At 41.5% G+C, this 20,649-nt stretch overlaps 1 protein-coding gene across 2 annotated transcripts; it reads right to left on the reverse strand.

Moving 5' to 3' along the window:
* Window positions 1-2,756: 2,756 nt before the first annotated feature.
* On the reverse strand, window positions 2,757-18,585 carry lcorl (ligand dependent nuclear receptor corepressor-like). 2 transcript variants are annotated; one of them, XM_010776849.1, is made up of 8 exons: window positions 18,443-18,585; window positions 17,414-17,479; window positions 15,477-15,568; window positions 15,213-15,339; window positions 14,479-14,697; window positions 14,257-14,323; window positions 3,517-8,834; window positions 2,757-3,432 (listed from the first exon to the last, which is right to left on the reverse strand). In XM_010776849.1, the coding sequence occupies exons 1-8, from the start codon at window positions 18,534-18,536 to the stop codon at window positions 3,425-3,427; spliced, it is 5,991 nt and encodes a 1,996-aa protein (XP_010775151.1). In that variant the 5' UTR covers window positions 18,537-18,585; the 3' UTR covers window positions 2,757-3,424. The 2 variants fall into 2 exon arrangements, with proteins under 2 accessions (XP_010775151.1, XP_010775153.1); XM_010776851.1 differs by lacking the exons at window positions 2,757-3,432; window positions 3,517-8,834 and adding an exon at window positions 9,376-13,404.
* Between the last annotated feature and the right edge of the window lie 2,064 nt (window positions 18,586-20,649).

Here is a 20,649-nt window from a genome sequence, read left to right on the forward strand (position 1 = left end):
CCACATCCCTCGTGTTGAGAGGGCAACCACAGTGACGCACATACAAGGATAGTCAGACACAACACACACACTACAGGTTTAAGCTACAGCCAGACATCTTGGATCTACTTGCGCTCTTAACACTATAATGATCCAAGATTAGTGTTAACAGATCATCAATCTGACCATGCCTATCACTCAGTTGATAGGCAAAATAGTCTTAGCTGAGCACCAGTGGAGGTAGGCGTCTCTTGCTGCAAACACAGAAAAAACGCAACAACAACACATATTCCACCTGCATTTAACAGTAAATAATGCTAGTACATTTATGATAAACAATTAATGCTATTATAACAATTAAGGATCTGTTATTTTTCAGCTTCATGAGGAGAACAAAGCAGGTGGGAGAAAAAATAAAGTATGTAATATCCTCTAAAATCACATTACATGGCTATGTAACTGAAGTAACATCCCAGGCCATTGGTAATTGTGTACATCCATTCATCTGTCAGCAATAAAATAATTACTACATATTGATAAATCATCTGGGTTTGTATTGCACCAAATAGATCCTCTAGTTTTACAGTAGGGTTTGGCAGTGGGACACGGGATGTGCAAAATATCGGGGAGGAATCTGTGTAGTGGGGTTAATAATCTCAGATGAAATAGTGCAAGGCGTAGATCCGACACTAACATACAGTATCTGCTTTGGGTGAAAACAAGATTACATTCACATAAAGACAACTGAATAAAACAAGACGGATCCCACAAAAACCAACAAATGAATAAGAATCTACCTTCTTTCCCTCTAAAACGGCATCACTTCTAAATCTCTTCACATATGACTACATTGTGTGGGGCTGTATATTTAGTCAGCTAAAACATGTATGTTGGGATTAATGGCCGTTTGTTGCTTAGACTTGCAGATATTGTTTAAATAAACTCACAGAAATAGTGACATAGTATTTGGTTTCAGTACAGGTGGATCGCCAATTACTGTAGTTAAATACACAATGTCATAGTTGGAGCCCATTTACAGAATGATTGGGGTAAAAATGGGGCTTCTTTAAAGAGATAAAAATCGTTTTTCATTCACACTATATTTTGGCTACTGGCTTGCAATACAACAGCGACGGAAGCATCAACAAATATATTGCAAACAGGGCTCGGATTAGGAAAATAAAATTAGTTTTCAACATACGTTTACCAAAATCTAAAAAACTTATTATATTAAATTAGCATTTTATTTTTAACAGTGCCAAAGTAAGGATGACTATAAATAGAAAAACATATTAAATTAATTTTGGGGGGGGGGGGTTTAGGGCTGTACATTCATAAGGGCATTGTCTAGAACAGCGGTTCTCAAACTATGGTCTGAGGGTACTGCAGGTGGTCCGTGGAGAACAGCTTAATAAAATCCACTTTTTATTATCAAGGATTTTCGGGGACCACCTCATATGTGACTTGCTCTATCAAAATCAGTCGCATTGAACCGAAGACACATTTTCAGTTGTATACACTGTTGGAAAGAGGAGATTCCTAGCTTTCTATTGATATCAGGCAGTGGGGTGGTGGTCGTTGGGCTCTCCGGTTTTGGCTATGCGTGACTNAGTTGTATACACTGTTGGAAAGAGGAGATTCCTAGCTTTCTATTGATATCAGGCAGTGGGGTGGTGGTCGTTGGGCTCATCGGACATTTATGAGAGAAAATCTCTAATGTCCGAGTGCAAGTGAATGCACCACAAGACACGAGCCTTGTAACCCCTCCCCCAGCCCTGGCGCGAGCGGGGAAATATGATTGGCGGCGATTTCATTTGAACGGGACGGAGCAAACGAGAAGCATCCGGACCCAAGTACTGTGGACGGAAGGAATGAGGTATTTGCGGTCAACAATGACAGAGAAGAGACTGTCAAGTTTGGCTGTACTCAGCATTGAATCAAAACACACTAAATCTTTGGATCTTAATCAGTTTGTGAGGCGTTTTGCTGAACAACATGGTAATCGCTGCATCATAACAGTGATTGACAGCTGATATAATATGATTGTTAATATTACATATTAATTCAGACAAACATCGATGAGACAGTTAATTAATGTAATTATTGCAACAGTCTGCATAGATTTGGTACCCCTGGTCTAGGAGTAAAACAAACTAATTCAGTTATTGTTCAGTTAAAATGCATTCAATTATGTCTGCCATCTTATATATTTCTATTTAAGGCTTTACTGATGTGCCACAATAATGTCACCAAATGTTATTCAGTTAAAATATCAATATTTTGGCTTTCCAAGTTAACATTGATTGATATGTCTGCAATTAAATCAGCATATACTTCTGCCAGGGGATGCCACCCCTCAAAATCTCCTGCCACCCCATGAATATTTTTCTAGATCCACCCCTAAGTAGGCTATATTTTTTGTTTATTTAATAAGTACATTTCAGGACAACTTTGGACATTTTGTTTGTTTGTTTTGAGATTTAGAAAGTGTGGGGGGGAGGGAGAGAGAGAGAGAGAGAGAGAGAGAGAGAGAGAGAGAGAGAGAGAGCGCTGTCTGCTTAGTTGCAATACTGTAGCTCAAGCCTTTATGCAACTTAGGCCTATACATTGTTTATGTTAATTATGTGCCGGTGTGTCCATGGTTTTGAGTCTGTGTGTGTTGAGCGCAGCGCCGTCTGCTTTTTGCAGTACAGTAACTAAAGTAGGACTAAGCATACCGGTAGTTTTTGTAGACCTGTCTGCCCGTTTTGAGAGTGCACTGCGCGCGTGCGCACTTGTGGCATTGTTTGGGATGACCTAATTAAAATAGCGTCCGCCATCCTCTTTGAAAAACATACACAACGCAGACAGACACCGGTCACAAAAGTATCAGATTGGCTTCAATTTACTTTTGATTGTCTATAATTATATAAACTATATAAAATATCAGCGTTTTAACACTACGTTTATATATGTAGGCCTACTTATTTTTACGGTTTGCATATGAGGTTGTCCGCGAAAATCCTTGATAATAAATAGTGGTCCGCATAAACAAAAAGTTTGAGAACCCCTGGTCTAGAATAAGTGGTGGCATTGATAATGAGGTATGTTTTGGGGGAGATGGCACTATCGGCATGATCTCAAGCCTTTCCTTTAATTACAGCTACTCTGACATGGCTCACTGTTTTAAGCACATATCCCCAAAAACTCTCTTTATCGTAATGGTTTGATCTACTATACGCGCTCAGAAAGAAAAATGCAATAAAAAAAATTAACATTTCTGTACATATCCATAGATAAAAATAGTGCAACATCAAGCTTTTGTTAAGTTAGACTGCTACATAAATGCTGAGTGTAAGACTGAACCATAGCGGAATTGGTCAGTCCTTGTGGTCAGCTCAATATCCAAAGGCACCACGTTAAGCAACAGTCCCTTCCCCAGGTCGGAGGAGGCATCATGCTTCAATTAGCTTTCTGTCAGAGAAGAGAAATGGGAAAAATTGATATAGTAACTCAAAATTGAACATAAAATGTTAATAAAATAAGCAAGGTAGTTACCAAAAACAAAGTCGCACCATCTCGGCCCGGTAAGGCCTCTCACTCGCGATTGTCTCAACATTTTCGCTGGTGGTGGTTGCAGTGGTTCAGTAGAAGCAACCAAAGGACTTTTGTATTTGCCATTCCTCCTCCTATCTGGCACCTCATCCTGCACCTGGACTGATTTCGGTGCAGAACCTGCTTGCTCTCTTGAGATGGTACTCCTTTTTCTTTCAGTTTTCACAGCTTTAACAACTCCTACAAGTTCTTTCTTCCTTCCTGCTAAGAGGTATGCCGAAGGTGACCCATCATCCAGTGTCACAGTACAGGAGTCCCACTCTTCCTCAGTGTATTCATTGTCCGGAGAGTTAATCTTCCTCAGAAACACTCTGCATTCCTTCAGTGTCTCAGGACTCCAGGCTTTGGAGCAGATGTTGTGCTCTTTAGGTACCTCCGCAGGCTCCTGCGTTTGGTTAACAGAACCGTTTGCCAAACAGTCAGATAACTGACCTCTTGCTGATCTACGTAATGCTTTACGTTTTGGTAGTAGTCCAGTTACTTTCTGTCCATTTGAACGTGTAGCTACATTTATGTTTTTCTTACTCCTGTGCTTCTTTTGACACCTCTCCCTTTCTTTTCGGGTTAGGAACTTTATCTTTGCTCTAAACAGATTGGTCAGATATTTGCCAAATGATCTGCTTCTCCACCATTGGGCTCTTTGATTGAGCCGACCTGTGGCAAAAAGTTGTCGCCTTATCTTCTCATTTCTCTTCCTCAATCTTCTTTGAGCTTGTTGATGTTGCAAAGGACTTTTTGGCACAGTTTTGGCGAATTTCTTGAGGTGTTTGCGCAGTCGCTGGGCCTGAGGACTGGTGAAAACACATTCTTTATTGATAGTACGAGGAAAATGCATCAGTTCGTAAGAATTACGTGAGCTTGCCTTCTTGACGATAGAAAGGGACTGTGTCTCTGTGGTTTTCATAAACCAGGAACAGACCTGCTGCATAGTACAGGACCTTGGTTCTTCAGGAGGACAGTCAAACAGGGTTCGTACCACAGAGGAATGTTTGGACCTCCTGGCAAATGAACTCGTGCCTTGTTTCGATTTAAAAGCAGTCTCTTTTACTTGGTTCTCCCCAGTGTTTGAGACCCAAGTGTCAGATATGACTCGTATTCGCCTGGCAAGCTCCTCACTCATAGTCTTTTCTTCTGCTGATGGTTTCCACCACCTTAGCGTCTCCCTTGGGGTAAAGATTGAATCTACAGATACTCCGGCCACTCTGCCAAGGTCCTGAGATATGTGATTCTTCTCTTGTTCACAGGGCCGTCTTCTCTCCCTTAAAGTCTCCACACTACTTGGTTGCTCCCCCTGTCTCCTTTCATTGCTGGCCTTGTTTAGCAGAAGTTGTTTGGAGCGCCGTAGCAGAGCATTGCTGCGGCTGTATGATTTAAAGGTGGAGGTGGCAACAGCGTGCAGAAAGTGGATTGAAGGCTTTCTCACTCTCATTGAGTGACGCACTGCAACAGGCTGCTTTGGCAATTTGTCTTTATTTTCATCCTCTATTTCAATCCCTTCTTCAATTTGACTGATTTTGCTGGATGACTGTCGACTGATTGTCCGGGGCTCATTGGCAGATTTGAATTCTGGTAGGAGTAGTTTCTTAGAAATTAGTGTTTCAGGAGACTGCCGAGTATCCTTATTTATCAGAATTTTACGATGACGAGGAGACACTGTAGTTACTGTGACTGAGATTCCAGAGATTTTAACTTTTGCAGGTCTACCTGGTTTCCTTGAGGGTGCAGAGTCATCCCGTTTCTGACATATGATGGTACTGCTAGATTGAGGGCTAGACTCTTTAAGAGGACTGACAAAACTTAATTCATCTGACAATTCTGATGATGCTCTTTTGATGCTACTTGAATTGGTCTCAGAGTTGTTCACTAAAATACTCAAATCACTTTTAAGGCCAACTGCTTGACAAGCATCATGGAATTCTGTTTGCAGCTGGTCAAATCCCTCGGCCACGGTTCGTTTGTTTCTCCTAGAGCGGCCAAACACGACTGTTATTTTTAAGTTCTTGTTTACATTTTCCTCAGCCTCGTATGCTGTAAAAGATTTTCCATTTACTGTTTTTTCCCCCAGTACTGAATCCACAGCCTTCTCCTTGCGTGGTCGACCGATTGGCCTCTTTGCCTTTTGCTCAAGTTGTGGCCCCAGCTTCTTTGGCCGGCCTGGACGCCTTTTTGGAGTCGTTTCATGGAAAGACATTGAGCCACCTGGTGATCTCTGGCTTTCAGCTACATCCACATGCTTAGTCGGAGTGCCTTCGCCTGATCGTCTGGAACCTATTTTAGGTGACGATGAAGCAGACTTGGGCGAAGATGCGGACTTGAGTGGTGAAGAACCAGACTTGGATGGTGAACAACCAGACTTGGATGGTGAAGACGCTGACTTGAGTGGTGAAGAACCAGACTTGGATGGTGAAGAAACAGACTTGGATGGTGAAGACGCTGACTTGGATGGTGAAGAAGCAGACTTGGGGGAAGATGACGACTTCGGGGGTAAAGAAGCTAACTTGGGTGAAGAAGAGGACTTGGCTGGTGAAGGACCTGACCTAAGTGTCGATGAAGCAGATTTTGCAGGAGAAGTTGCAGATTTCGGTCTTGAAGAAAGAGACTTTACTGGTGAAGTACACAACTCAGTTGTCTTACTTTTTGTTCCTGACCATGAAGACACTATACAGGGGTCAAAGGGTTCCTGTTCATTAGAACCAGAATATGCAGATTTAAGACTATATCTGACCCCTTCCTTATCCTTTATTGGTGATACAAACATAAGCTTTATTGGACTAGTGTACTGGACTTGGGAGTTGGGAGGGCTTTCAAAACAGGTAGCAGACTTCATTGGGACATCCATATTTGATGGGTTTTGGAGAGTACTTGAAGCTGTCTTTGAGTACTGCATTCTTTTTGGAGATGACCGCAGCCTTCTAAAAAGCTTGTCATCAGAGTTGCTGCCATCTGTTTCATTGTCCATGCTTTGCTTTGTTTGACTCTTTGCTTTGGCAGCAACAGGGACCTGTGGAGTGATCTGATTTGTGGAAAAAACTTTTGATTCTGTGTAGGATGTTTCACACTCATCTCTCTCTGGCGATTGAAATGAGGACAAAAGGGCTTCCCTTATTGATTCCAGTTTAGAGCCCTCAGCGTCTGGAACTTTGGATAAGGCATCTACTGTGCTAGATGTCAAAACATTGTCCATTTCAGTTTCCTGGTTGGAGGTGTTTTCAGAGAAACATGAAACATAAAACATCTTCCTGGGCTCTGTGACATAAGAGGAGAAACGCTGTGGAGGCACTATATGTCTCCTGGTTCGCCCTGAGTCCTTGGAGTGGTGTGACGGACGTTTCTGCCTATTTCCATTTGGATTATGGTAATCTTTACCTATGCCTCGTCTATTGTCACCATTAGTGCTTTGACCTGAGGAGGCTTCGTTATCACTGTTCATTTCCTTTACAGCATCAGTACCCATACCATCGGGCCTGCTGCACCGTTTTGCCGAGGTTGCAGTCATTGCCATCTTCTTTGTCTGTACACTGTCCCCCTTCAAGCCTTGTATGCCAAATGTACTCAGTAGCTCAGGGGTAGGTAACGTGCCTGAGTGGGTAAGATATTTTCCCCCAAAGGATATTTCCCTTTCTTTCTCCTCTGCTTGAATGATCTGAACTCCTTCTGTTATTATATATGCTTTTATCTCCTCCTTTATTTCATCGTCACTTTTTGAAATGATAATGTTCAGTGGTCCCTCCCTAAAACTATGGTTCTCTGCAGGTTCAACACCTAGCTCCATTTCGTTTTGAGAATCCTCTTTAACTAGGTTTGAATCTGATAAAGTGTGTAATGTATTTGCAGCAACATTTCCATTATTCAATCTTTGCCTCTTTGCTTGTCGCGCCTTCCTTCTACTGTAAGACAGGTCAAACACTGCAAGCTCTCGTTTAATTTTTAAGGTTTGCCTTCTGGTTGAAGCATCATCAGCAGGTGTTGCTATAGCAGCAAGGACTTCTTGGCGTCGTCGTGAGCGAGTGTTAGGTGACTTGGGCTCTTTGCTGTCATGGCGATTGAACAGCTCACTGAGATTGTAGTCACTAGCACTGCCTGTGTGAAGCACTGTTGTGATAATTTCAGTCAAATGGGCATCAGCCTGAAACTGCAGGTTCTGACTTGTCGAGGGACACTGTGGCCGCTCCTTTTTAGAGATATTAACGGCTGTGAATACCAGAGGTATATCCTTCTCTATAGTTCCGATTGTCTCCAGTTTCTCACTGAACCGATTCACAACATCTTGCAGTGAAGTCCCACTTGGGTTTTGCTCAGAATGTATACTGCTTGGGGTGCTACAGTATCGCTCCATTTCTGTAGCTGTATCCACACCTGCTTCCTGTTGCCGTTCATTCACCATGTCATCTTTAACAATTAGGTCAGTTTCCTTCTCTTGTCTATGGTGAAGAAGAGAGGGTGGCTTTTCATCAGTTTGTGTATCCATGTCTGAGGGCATAGGGGACAGTGGAGGAGGAGAGGGGCTCTGCTCTCTCTTCAGGACAGGACAAGGAGGATCTCCATCTCCCATCCCTTTTTCTATTGAGTTCCTGACCTGCGTCAGACAGGCAGGGTTTGAATAGCAGGGACAAGAGTGGGGGTTGTGTTGGTTACAGCAAATCGATGAAGAAGGGCATAAACTAGAGGAGGGGGTGCAAACTGAAGGGGATTGGGATAACGAAGGAGAGGATGTAAATGAACAAACTAGGTTGTTTATATGACCTACAGCCAGGCTTTGGCCGGAAATGCAGTGCAGCCTCTTGGGGCACATAGCGGTGTAGGTTTGCCTCCTGCACCTCTGCACACAGCTGTAGCTTGAGCCCAGAGGAGTGTCACTTTTACAGTCTGTTAAAGAGAAGTGATGGATGCTACATTTGGACGTGGAGTCTCCTGTATGATACATTGCGCTGCCAAGATCTTGATGATCAAAGTCAATTGAGGGGCAGAATAAGTTGCTGTTATGGGCTTTACATTCACTAAATGGGACTGAATTAGGGGTAACAATATCCTGTTGGCTTACACCACAGTAAGAGGAGTGAGATTCCGTTTGACCTTCAGCTCTGTGATTAAGAAACAACATCATTTTTTCCTGGCATGCCAGCTTCAGGATGTGGTAGAGTAAGGAACGATGTGCTGAGCAGAGCAAGCTGAGAACAGCACCTAACGCAGAGCTCTGACGGAGCTGAGTCCCTCGCTGTCCCAGATCTCCCAATTCTTCCTTTAATGACGACAACAGCAAGCTAAAGACAAAAATAAAAAGAAGGGAGTTTTACTCATAGCGAAGCACAGTTGAATATGACACACATTAAAAAAGTACTCAAGGTGTCTGACACATTTTTATATTAAAATATTGTGTTAATTAATCATGCCTGGTAGATGGTTTCCACTTGCTCCATTAGTGAATGTTCTGTTATCTTGCACCTTGTTAAATGACGCAAACATTTTCAGAGGTCTACAACTCCAAATGTCTCCATGCATACATATGATGTGCAATGTTATTGTTCTCTTATTAATTACTCTTGCATGCTTTTTCCTATTGCTGTATTATAGAATAGATAAAAACATGTTTACACCAACACATTTGGCTTTTGCTGCATACGCAAACACTTAAATGTGAATAAGATCTCAACTGGATTACAAAGTTCTGGTTGAACAAACTGACTTTTTCTAGCAGACATGCAAAATAATTTATTTTAACAGCAAGTAAAACAACCATTTTCCTTGTTAACTGTTGATGATCCACAAACCACTTTTTTTAGAAAAATAATGACAGGCGATTGATTAGAGAATTGTTTTATTGATGAGTTGCTGAAGGCAAAAGATAACATTCTGCTAGAGCAGAAGGAACGATTGTAGAACGCTTAAACAAATAGTTTTTTTAACAGCACTTCCAACAACAAAACTAACAGCACAAAAAATCTAATGTTCAAATCAACTAACACTTAAATCAGGTACAGTGAGTGATTTATTTCACTTCTTAACCAACTGATTTTAATATATTATTTTAAGTGTTCATCCGTTTTTTAATTGGATAGTATTTCCAACACTTCAAGTGCTGTTTAAGTACGGTCCTTGTCAGGGCTTGGACTGGACGCAGTATAAGAGTATTGCATTATGTAATGTGACTGTTGAGTTTTTTTTTTTTAAATCACTTAAATAATGTAATAATAACATAAGCACTAAACAACCACAATAGTCAAGGGTGTCTTTTTAGGATCAAATAAATTATATGGGCTAACATTTAAAGCGTCCATGCAGAAATACGCATTTCACATTGCATCAAAGTGCCCAATTACAAATCAATTACTACAACAATCAAGCTAGTAAAATCACAGTTCTGAAGCACAATCATAAATAAGTATGCAGCAACATCAAAAGAAGTTTTCTACAATAAAAATGCTGCTTATAAATCATAGTGCAATAGTTGATTTATGCATACATAGAAGATATCTGTCATTCAAAAGATTTGCCAGTAGTCAAAAACAATAAATGCAAATTTATCTCAAGTTGAAAACAAGCACCAGTCTGTTCTAAGAATAACTGTAATTAAACATATACAATGATTACTTACTTAGTAAATTCTAAGAGGTGTTTAGGCTTGTTAAAAAACAGGCCGTTTGATAAAAATAGCAGATAATTCCCAGAGTAGACACATCATGCTGCGGCCCCAGACACAGGCATTGTGTACTGTACAAAGCGGAGACATTCAGGAGCGGAGACATCAGTAGTTGTATAGTTGCCTAAGTTACAACGATTGAAATGCCTATCAATCTGACCAAAAGGCTTAACAAAATTAAATACTTGTACGATTACCATTCAAATTACAAATACAAATTTAACCAACAAGGACAAAAACTTGCACCAAGTTTATCTGCAAGCTAAAAACATGGCATATCTCCTGTATGCCACAGGGTCGAATTAAAACCATTTAAAAACGATTATTTCACAACAAAACGGCTGAAGAACCCTACAATAATTAAAACAATTTCTTGAAGGAGTTTAAATGTTGTTGATGGCAATACATTTACACCCTAGTGTTGTTCCTTGAGAGACAAACTGCTCAGACGTGTTTGTAAGCTAACAAGAGCTCATACCCCAGCAGATTCAGTATCGTATCACAGAGTCCTTGACGTGAAACCTGACACTGGGATATAGGCAGATAAAATGCAGAGGTATATATATGTGGCAACGAGGTTGGAGAGAGAGAGACAGGCAGACTGACATCGCAGCAAAATAAAATCAAAGCAGCTTTGTGTGGGTAACCCTGAACTGCTGCTTTGGTAGTAGCACTGTTAATGGAAATATGCTCATCTCAGAGGCAGACACAAGCATAGACGCAACATTTAGCATTTCCCCAGACACAAACAAAAAAGCCTGAAAGCCTTACACTGAATCAAGTCATTGTCAAAACTACTGTAACCTCCAGTAGCCTACACAATCAACCATCAAAAACATTAAAGCCTATACATGCACCTAATCTCATGTAAGTTATACACACAATGCATTGAAATAAGTTAAATTAAGCTTCTTTGTTGTAGCTACGCCTCTTTGTGCCAGGGAAACAATCCAGTAGAGTTAATTTTTAAGCAGCAGTCATGAATGAGGTTTACAGTAATACAGCTACAGTAGCAGAATTAGTAAATATATGTGATGACAAAACAACATATTTTACAAAAGGTAGACATACAGAATAACATACATTTCCCAAGCTTACCAGTGCACATTGACAACATGCTGCACAGTTGCATTCCAACTACACTCAATACAATGTTCAGACTCGTTTGCACAAATAGAAAGGAGAATTATGAGGACACAAAATGGCTTTCATAAACTAATCTCTTCAACAAAAACTCAGTGAAGATGCAGCGACCACAGCAGTTTATATTGTACAATCTCCCTGTTTGTAGAGGTCTCTAAAAACAGCAATGAGTTTTTAATCTGTTATAATGGCTCTAAGTCACTTCAGTAGCCCAGGTAAAATACCCAGAGAGAGATAGAAAGCTGTAAATGACAATCATCAACGCTCCTTTAAGAAGGAGCTTTAAGAATAGAATCAAACCTGAATAACCTAATACCTAGCAAACGTGATAGTCATACTTTATTTGATAGCTCTCAGAGGTCCACAACTGTATTTATCATACTTAATCCTGGGCAATCTAGTGAAAAACAATCACTGTCAGTTTTTCTCCTTGATAAAAAAAACGAATCCAATCGACATAAAAACAAGACCAAAACCAACAACTGACTGATCATTGTAGCCAGTGAGTAATACAGTGTTGTAATGCACAAGCTCTGTGCATTACAACATTTTGTTTACAAAAATGGCTTTGTCTTCAAAATATAAAGGGCACCTGTAACACACCGGATGATAAGTAGTGGACAAATGCAGAACATTTTCTGTTATACCTGACTAAAGTTTAAGACAAAGTTTATGGAAAATTTGACACAAGCCATATCTTTTAAGATCTTTTAGGTTTAGTGATATAGAAAAGAAATGAAGCTACGAGGAACCAAAGCTGCACGACGGCCTGATAAACGCTCCACTAAACAAAGCCCAGGAAAAAGCTAGAAATACAGCGAAAAGTATGACTGTCACATAACAGACACATAGTTAAAAGACCTGAATATCGATATCCATATACTTTGTAAAGGCATGTGTTGTGTTTAAACAAGTGCCTCCAGAAAACATGTATCTTGTCCGAGGTGATGAGTTCAAGTGTTGAGGAGTTCTAGAGGCATTATGTGTTCTAGAACATCTTTGCGTCAGCAGCTGAGACAAGAGTCCCTGAGTTAGTGGAACCCGTCATGGTTCCAGAACCAGACGAGTTGGAATTGGATGAACAAAATATGGCAGATTTCTTCTTGGGCGGGTTCTTCAGAGTTCCAGTGCGCTCTTTGACTTTGTACTCCAGTGTGCTATGGGGCACCCCGTAAATCCCCTGGGCCTTGGACACGCTCATGCGACCTCCCATCACCATAGTGATGGCCTCCTCCAACAGATCGAAGTCGTACTGGCGGTATCTTCCACGCTTCTTTCTTGGTTGCTTGTCTTTATCCCTGCCCCCTTCTTCTGAGTCATCCAGTGAGGACCCGCGTGGTCCAAGGCGATGAGGTGACTGGTTGGCACTGCCTGGACAGCCATGTGGTAAGAAAGGGGGTCTGAGTTTGAAGAGAGATGAGGGTCTAGCAGTAGCTGTCGATGAACTGGCAGTACCCTCCATTGATGAGGTACGTTGATGCAGGTTTTCAGCCGAGCAGCCATTCTTAGCGGGGATCGTCCTGTTCTGGTCAGCCATGGAGCGAACCTGAGGAATACGCAGAGACGTTGGTTGCTCCAGACTGGAAGTGGGGCTTGGTGGAGGCTGGAAAGCATCCCTGAGCTGGGGAAAAGAGTTGGGGAGGGTTTTGTGTAGACCACTTGGCTTATAAAAGGAGAGGGAGGATGAAGGGAAACTAAAGTCACCATTCTCCTCTGCAGCTTCTCCAATTTCTGCCTGCTCCGCCCACGCCGCCACCTTCTGAAGAACAAGACGAGCTTCGCCGCCAAACATTGATGACATCACATTGTATGATGTCACTTCATCCCTGAAATCTCTGCTTCCTGGTGCGAGTTGATGAAGCACCCCCAGCCTCCCTTCAGCCAAGCCGTCTAGACCTTGCTTCAGGGTGCGAAGGGGAATCCCATAAAGCAATGCGGCCCGCTGCTCCTGCAGCCTTCCTGAACGTATGTCCTTCAAGGCCTTGGACAGCAACCCCTCAGACAGCTCCAAGCTCCTCTCAATGTACTCCTCCTTCTGCCTTCGCTGCCTCCTAGGGAATGGAGGACCAAACAGCAGGGTCAGGATGGAGGAGATGGAGGGGGTTTGATTTTGGCATAGGGGACAGGGGGAGTGCAGAGCGAGGGGTCCACTCATTTATGTATTGTGTTGGTAACATCACTGCGACTCTTATGTTTCATGTCTGTTCTCACACACTGCTGCTGTGTGTCTCTTACACACGTCTTGTGTGTGTGGCAAAGCCTCTTCACGTCCAGGTGGGACTGTCTGTGAATGGCTGGGCTTACTTTGGCGCTCACACACAACCCTTGTAGTTTTGTGATATCCTTCAGCGAGAGTCCTACATGCTTGAAGGTTGAATAATCAAACTCATCATAAAAAAGGAGGTAAAATCGTTATGAGGTACTGCAATGTTCTCCTCATTGTGCAATCCTGTTCGCAAATATTAGTGCCATTGCTGTGACGTTACCGCTCAAAAGATAAAAGAGTCATCCCCATAGAACTAAAACACAAGACACAAGCTAGCTCTCATAATAACTAACAATGAACAGATATCCTCAAATAGGCCAGAGAGTAGCGCTGTTAAAAACAACAGTAGTACAACACGGTGTTGATGCTAACCTTTCAATTTGAGCCTTGCTGTTCAACTATGAAATTACTGGTTATAATGCTGAACTCAGTTAAAAATCTGGAATTCCTCACATGCAAAGTCCTACTGGGTTTGGACAAAAATGCTTAGGTCCTGTAATTTAATTATTGTATTAGGGAATAGCCCCCATTTAAAAAATAATATTAATGAAAGGGTTTCCTTCTGCATTTTCCACGAGGAGGAATACCACTAAAAGTACGAGCCAGAGGCAATTCAAATATAAAGAAAAACTCTTACCCTGAAGCTTTTCCTTTTATTGATGTTGACGAAGCAGAGTTCCTGTTGGAGAGGTCGAGCACGGCATCTGTTACAAGAAGAAATCATGTTAACTGATTAGGGTTTGAGTTACAGAGGTTTCGTACCTTAAGAAAACATCGATGTTACAGTCTTAAAACTTTGCAGGCTGGAAACATTCATTTATTGGCATTCAATTCCTAATATTTGAAACACCTCTACTACCTGGGTCACTTTCTTTCTCGTTTCCAGTTCGGCTCACTGTGAGGTCCAGAGGGGCATCTGATGTTTGTGGCAGAGATGATGAGGTCCTTGTTGTAGCACCATTTGTACTGGTGTGTTGTAGGCACTTGGATGCGTACTCCAAGGCAAACTGATGTATCATCTTCTTCATTAGCTCCTGGGCAACCAGAGGGATTTTGAAATCGCAGCCCAGTGCCACATCTAATGAAGAACAGGACATTGAATTCTCTTTAGACTTTTATATCTATTAAAAGGTGGGGTAAGTAATTTCAGCTCGAGTGCGCTAGAATTTGAAAATACACAGCCGGAAAAAATCTGCCACTTCCTTACAGAGCCCCTCCTCCAACACACACGAACGCGCACATGACCAATGAGGGAACGAGATACGTTTGTGCACAGATGGAAGGCTGACAGGCAGGTAGGCCATCCAGTTATTTTAGCCGGGCCGGCTAAAATGATTGGTCGTGCTTTTTACAGTACTACGGCTTCCACAGATGACATTTTGTTATGGATTTTTTGTCAAAGCACTTATGATATTCATTAATTGAATGTTAAGAGCATTCCATAGAATATAACAAAAAGTGTATCTCGAGCCAGTTTCTCAAACTTACCTACCCCACCTTTAAGAAAGCAACTAGATAACTACTGTGCGCCTTTGACAGGAGCATGAGTGTATCAGAAGTTAAAATGTGTGTGCCATGCATCAAAAGGCTTACCTTTCTTGTAAAACACAGCATGGAGAAACCTGTTTGCTGATTGGCTGCTCTCAGAGATGTTTGGAGCCTGGCAGGGAGAGTAATCAGAGGGGGAGGAGAGGGGCGAGGTGGCTGCAGGTGCATGATCCTACAAGAAAAAGATACAAGGTTACTTATCTGATTGCTGTATATCTTATTTTTCCTTCATCTTATATTAAACCATATCATATAAATACGTTCAACAGACAAACACACTAATATTATCTTGACTAGAAAAATACTCACACTGCTGAGTTTGTCGAGGGGAAGGTTGCAGAATGAACATTGAGCGCAATTTGTTTCTAGGGACCACTCATCCAACTCTTCAGGTTCGCAGTCTGAAAGACACAATTACACATAACCAGGCATTAATACGTAAAGACTTCAAACAGCTTACTCGATTGACAGGAGGTTGTTTCCAAACATCATCATCACAAAAATGTATGCCACGAGTGCGATTTAGATTTGAATGAGTCCGTAGACGGTTATGAGCATTGTTGCAAATCAAAGAGAAAGACTGCATTGTAACAATATTGGATTGGTTGTAGTTTTCTAAATAAAAGTTCCAGATCATTTATTATGATATTAAATATACACACATTTTAATAGATATTGTTGGATACAATTCAAAAGCAATGATGAGTACATATTTGATTTTATTTGCCTTTTGCCCACGTACCAACAAGTAACACCATGCCTACCCAATCCTACCAACATGACCAATATTTAGAATTTTCAGTCAATCTGGCATGTCAAATCGCACACCTATTTGTCAAAAGCAGGGACGCAGCCACATATACCTCATTCACACCAACGGTGTTTCAGGGCCGGTTCGGAGCTGGAGCTTGAAAAGCACCGGGTTTTCCTGTTCACACCGCAGCGGAGCAGCCTCTTAGCTCTGGAATCCGGTTTGTTTCAAGCACCAAAAAAGTGTCCGGCTAGAGCAAAAGCACCACATACATCACGCTTACGTCGAGGCGGGGAAGGGGCGGGATCAACTCCTGAACAACAACCGCACCTACAGGGTTACTTGGAGAGGGTCAGAGTCCGACCCTTGTCAATTAACTACAGGGGTCCCTCAGGGCTCTGTTCTTGGTCCCCTCCTCTTCTCCTTGTACACAAACTCGCTCGGGTCTGTCATTAGCCCGCATGGTTTTTCATACCACTGCTACGCTGACGACACCCAACTAATTCTGTCCTTTCCCCGCTCAGAGACCCAGGTCGTCGCACGCATCTCTGCTTGCCTAGCAGACATCTCTCGGTGGATGTCTGCTCATCACCTCAAGCTCAACCTTGACAAGACTGAACTGCTTTTNAGGCTTATATTCTATTCTATAAACTGTAAGTGCCAAACAAGAAGTATTATTATGATAACTACTGAGTAGCATATGATGTTTACCTGTTTGCAACTTATACATAATTGTGTCTGGGTGTGAACCTTGGTTATATAATCAGTTTCATCAATCTAAACACATTTTTTTCATTAATTCTAAAAAGGCATATGCCCTTGAAAGAAAGTATTGTACTCCTTCATTTATTAACTTTAACTGGAGCAATAAGGGTGCCATGTAGTGTTTAGTCTTGTTTGATACCAAGAGTGTAGCAGTAGGTAGCAAGGTTTACTTTAGGATATAGCTGCATTTTCTATTTATTGCAATTTAAAAAAAAGACAACCTATTGCTTTTTTAACTTTTGATTCCCAAAAATGTTCAAAGGCCAAACATCGGCTGGCCTGCAGTAGACATGGAATAATGTAAAGTGATGTGATTACATTATGTTGGCCTGGCAGATTTGGGTCAAACTATATTTTCATAGTTCTACAGATGTTATAGATCAATTCCAATTATGAATGTATCATGAATGAAAAAATATCATACTACTCGAGTTAACAAGGTTAATCTCATATATTTAAGTTTGGTACATTTAAGTGGGAAACTTAAATGTAACAAATAATATGGCATTTTGTTAATAATTTACAGGTTGACTAAATACACCATACTTGTCACACTGCCATAAATATTCACTCGAGAACCGAATGTTCAAAAATCCTGAAAATATTGCACAAAGAAAGCACCATTTACTCCTGTCTAAGTAATGTCAGCTTAAAACTTGATAATAAATATAAAATATGTCTAGGGTTACAAAAAGTTAGGACGTTTTTAAATGTACATATAAAAACCCACCATCAAATAAATTGAGGTCCTTCAGCAGCAGTGGGCCATAGATTCCCTCCAGAATGCTTTCAAACCCTGCAAGACAAAATGAACAGAACAGTCGTTCAGTACTGATACGAATAACTTATGCATATTTGAGTTGCCTAACATTAGAGTGATATGTGTTCCTCCCATTTTATCCGTGTACTTTACTGGAACAGTGTGACGGCAACAAATCTGACAGATAAGCGGACTACGATACCCAACTGTCAGCAACACATACACACTTGAATAGAGTCTAAATATTAACTTGGTAAACTCCAAAGAACAATAAACAAAATTCGTAAATAGTATTAACATTCATACTTTGATGTTTTTATTGGTGTTCATGCATAATGATTTTGATGTCACTGTGATTGAACATTAGCCTACAAAGCAGATGAAATCCAGCTAGCTTCGGGTGAGCTAGCCTAAAGTGAACGGTTTCTGAAGCATAAAATACGGTGTTTAAAAAAGCAAACGGTGCGAGGAAAACCGTTAGTCGAGACCCCCGTGATGTGTGCTTTTCTATTATTGCACTGACATGAGCAGCTCTACCGTAGCAACCATCCCCTCCCCCAAATAACATCAACAACGTTAATGTTAGCATAGCATGTTAGCAGAACATTAGCATAGCCAACATTATGTCAATAAACGAATTAAGCTTACGGTTTGGCGATCAGTTAATTGAAAAATATGTGTTATGCCTTAATGCTACATGTACAGTATCATCCAAGTCAGACAACACACTTTGACGGAGCTAGCACCGGTGGGTATCAAGCTAGCTCAGAGGGACAAAGAAAAGGAGCCAAACTCGACGGGCTAGCCAGCTGGTAAATATTAGCCTGCCAGCTTAACTTAACGGCTAACGCTGGCCACCTACAGTGCCAGGCTACTAGCTTAGCTAGCACTAGCTAGCAATCTAACATAGCTGTGGGTGGCGATCCAGCAGCTACCGGGCGAAATCACTTTGACGCTGGTTGATTTTTTACAAAATATGCAACTGCAAATTCATCATACCAACGCAGTGTATCAATTTGTGTCGCCAAGAATCAAGTTCCCGCCGAAACCCTCTTCTTTCGGCCGTGCATTTGGAGCACTGCACGTTCGCCATTCTGCGTCCTTCCTCCCCCCTCTCTCTCCCTCCGTCTGATCCACAGGAGGAAGCGGCTATGGACGGTTACTGCTGCCCAGATCTCAGTGGCCGCTAGAGGGAGAAAACCTGGACAAAACTGACTTGCACTTTCCGTGTAATGGCTAAACAGCCATGGTCGATCTATAAGAAAACAGTCAAAGACATGTTTGTAATCTATCAATAGATGGAGATTGAAGATTCTTCTGAGGGGTTTAATGTGATTGACTGTGAAATGATGATGTGGATGATGTTTTCCTGTTGCATACTCAAGTGAGCAGCAGTTGTTGAAATGAATGCTATAACAATATTGTTATTGTTCATTTTCCGAGCAAGCAGTATTGTATGACATGTGGTCAGGTGGGTGGATTGTCACATGACCAAATAGGCTACCCTACACCAGAGTCATACAACATAATGCCCATATACAGTATGTTCATGTGTAAACACCCTATTGGCTGCTAAACTATATAGGCCACAGTATGCATGTATGATTGGTTAACTGGAATATGTTTGCTGTTAAATTATTATTTATTTATGTTTGTAAATATATGTTTTACTATTAAATATATTGGCTATGTAGTACAACTTCTAAAGTGAAAACAATACATCCTAAATCCATAGAATGAAGAATATATTCAATTTCTCAATAACCCTGAAGAAAACAGTAGCCCCCAAAGTGTGGGGGATTCAAAATAACAAAGCTTGGTTACAATGCTGCTTGTTCCTGTGAGTGTTATACTGGTGGTAAATGAAGGAGTACTTTAACAGAACTTCAAATATCTTGGGATGTAGAGAAAAAGGTTTCATATGTAGATTTGGCCACCAATATTATTCAATTAAGAAAACGATCTAATGCATGATGGGAGAATACAATAATAAAAACAAACCTGACTTTCTAAAAAACACCAATACTCACTGCCTGCTCCTCCTCAGTGCAACCACATGAGGGCAGCAGAGAACTTTCGTTTTTTCTGGATAGACTTGTATCAATAGCGTGCAATTGCATGGTGAGCACGAGGTCAAATGTTAATGGTAGGCCTTATTCTGTACTATTTCCCATTACCCCAAACCTTATGAATATATTTTCTTTGTTTACATACAGGCAACAGGGCAGCCAAGCTCCAGATCTTTAGGGGACCCACCTTCCATAGTTGTATTGCCAATTTGTCGGTAAAAACTGTAATTAAATAACATGAGTGTATGGCGGCAAACTCAGAATAAAAAAACAGTAACATATTTTTACCAATCAAATTAATATTTCTGTTTGCACTGCACTTGTGGGCACATAGATTGAGCAAACAGTGTTTAAACAGGGGGCCTCCAGCTTATTTCTGCCCCATGGCCCCCTGACTGGTCAATCTGGCAGTGAATCTCATAATGCAGAAGATCAGAAGGCTATGAAAACAGGCGACACAAAGGGGGTTCATGGAGAGTGTGTGAGTAATTGAGTGAGGGACAAAGCAGGGAGGCCGATTAGACATATGACATGGAGTTAGAAAGAGCTATGGAGGGCTGTAGAGCAGATAGGGAGATGTGATTGAACGTTGGTCTTAGAGTAAAGGAAGCAAGTGTCCCAGGCCCAGGTGGAATTCATTGTCACGGTGACTTAAAGCGTGGTTACCGTGGAGATGGTGATGAAAGACAGCGGCATGGTGGACGGCACTTCTGGGTCAAAGCATGACCAACAGCATACAGCCCAAAGTGCCTCAGGGACAGAGATGATTACATGCAGGGCCGCCAACATTTTGTGTTTTTAAGTATACACATGTGTGTTTGAATGCACAGTGTTTAAGTAGTGTAACAGGGCAGTCTACTTGAATTGTGTGATCAGAAAATGAGCAGCAGCTAAGCACTAAGATGGTGGTCCTACTGCTGCCCAGAGGAACTTTTAACAACTTAACCACCAAAATATCTCATTACTGCAACTCCACAGTCCAGTTAGGGCCACTCAGAGGTGTGTGTGTGTGTGTGTGTGTGTGTGTGTGTGTGTGTGTGTGTGTGTGTGTGTGTGTGTGTGTGTGTATGTATGTTTGAGCATGACATGACTGTGTAAGAGCGCACCTGGATCTTGTTATAGTTCAGAAGAGGGGGG

This window comes from Notothenia coriiceps, unplaced genomic scaffold (assembly GCF_000735185.1).
Source record: "Notothenia coriiceps isolate Sejong01 unplaced genomic scaffold, NC01 NC01_scaffold00017399, whole genome shotgun sequence".
Taxonomy (NCBI): Eukaryota; Metazoa; Chordata; class Actinopteri; order Perciformes; family Nototheniidae; genus Notothenia; species Notothenia coriiceps.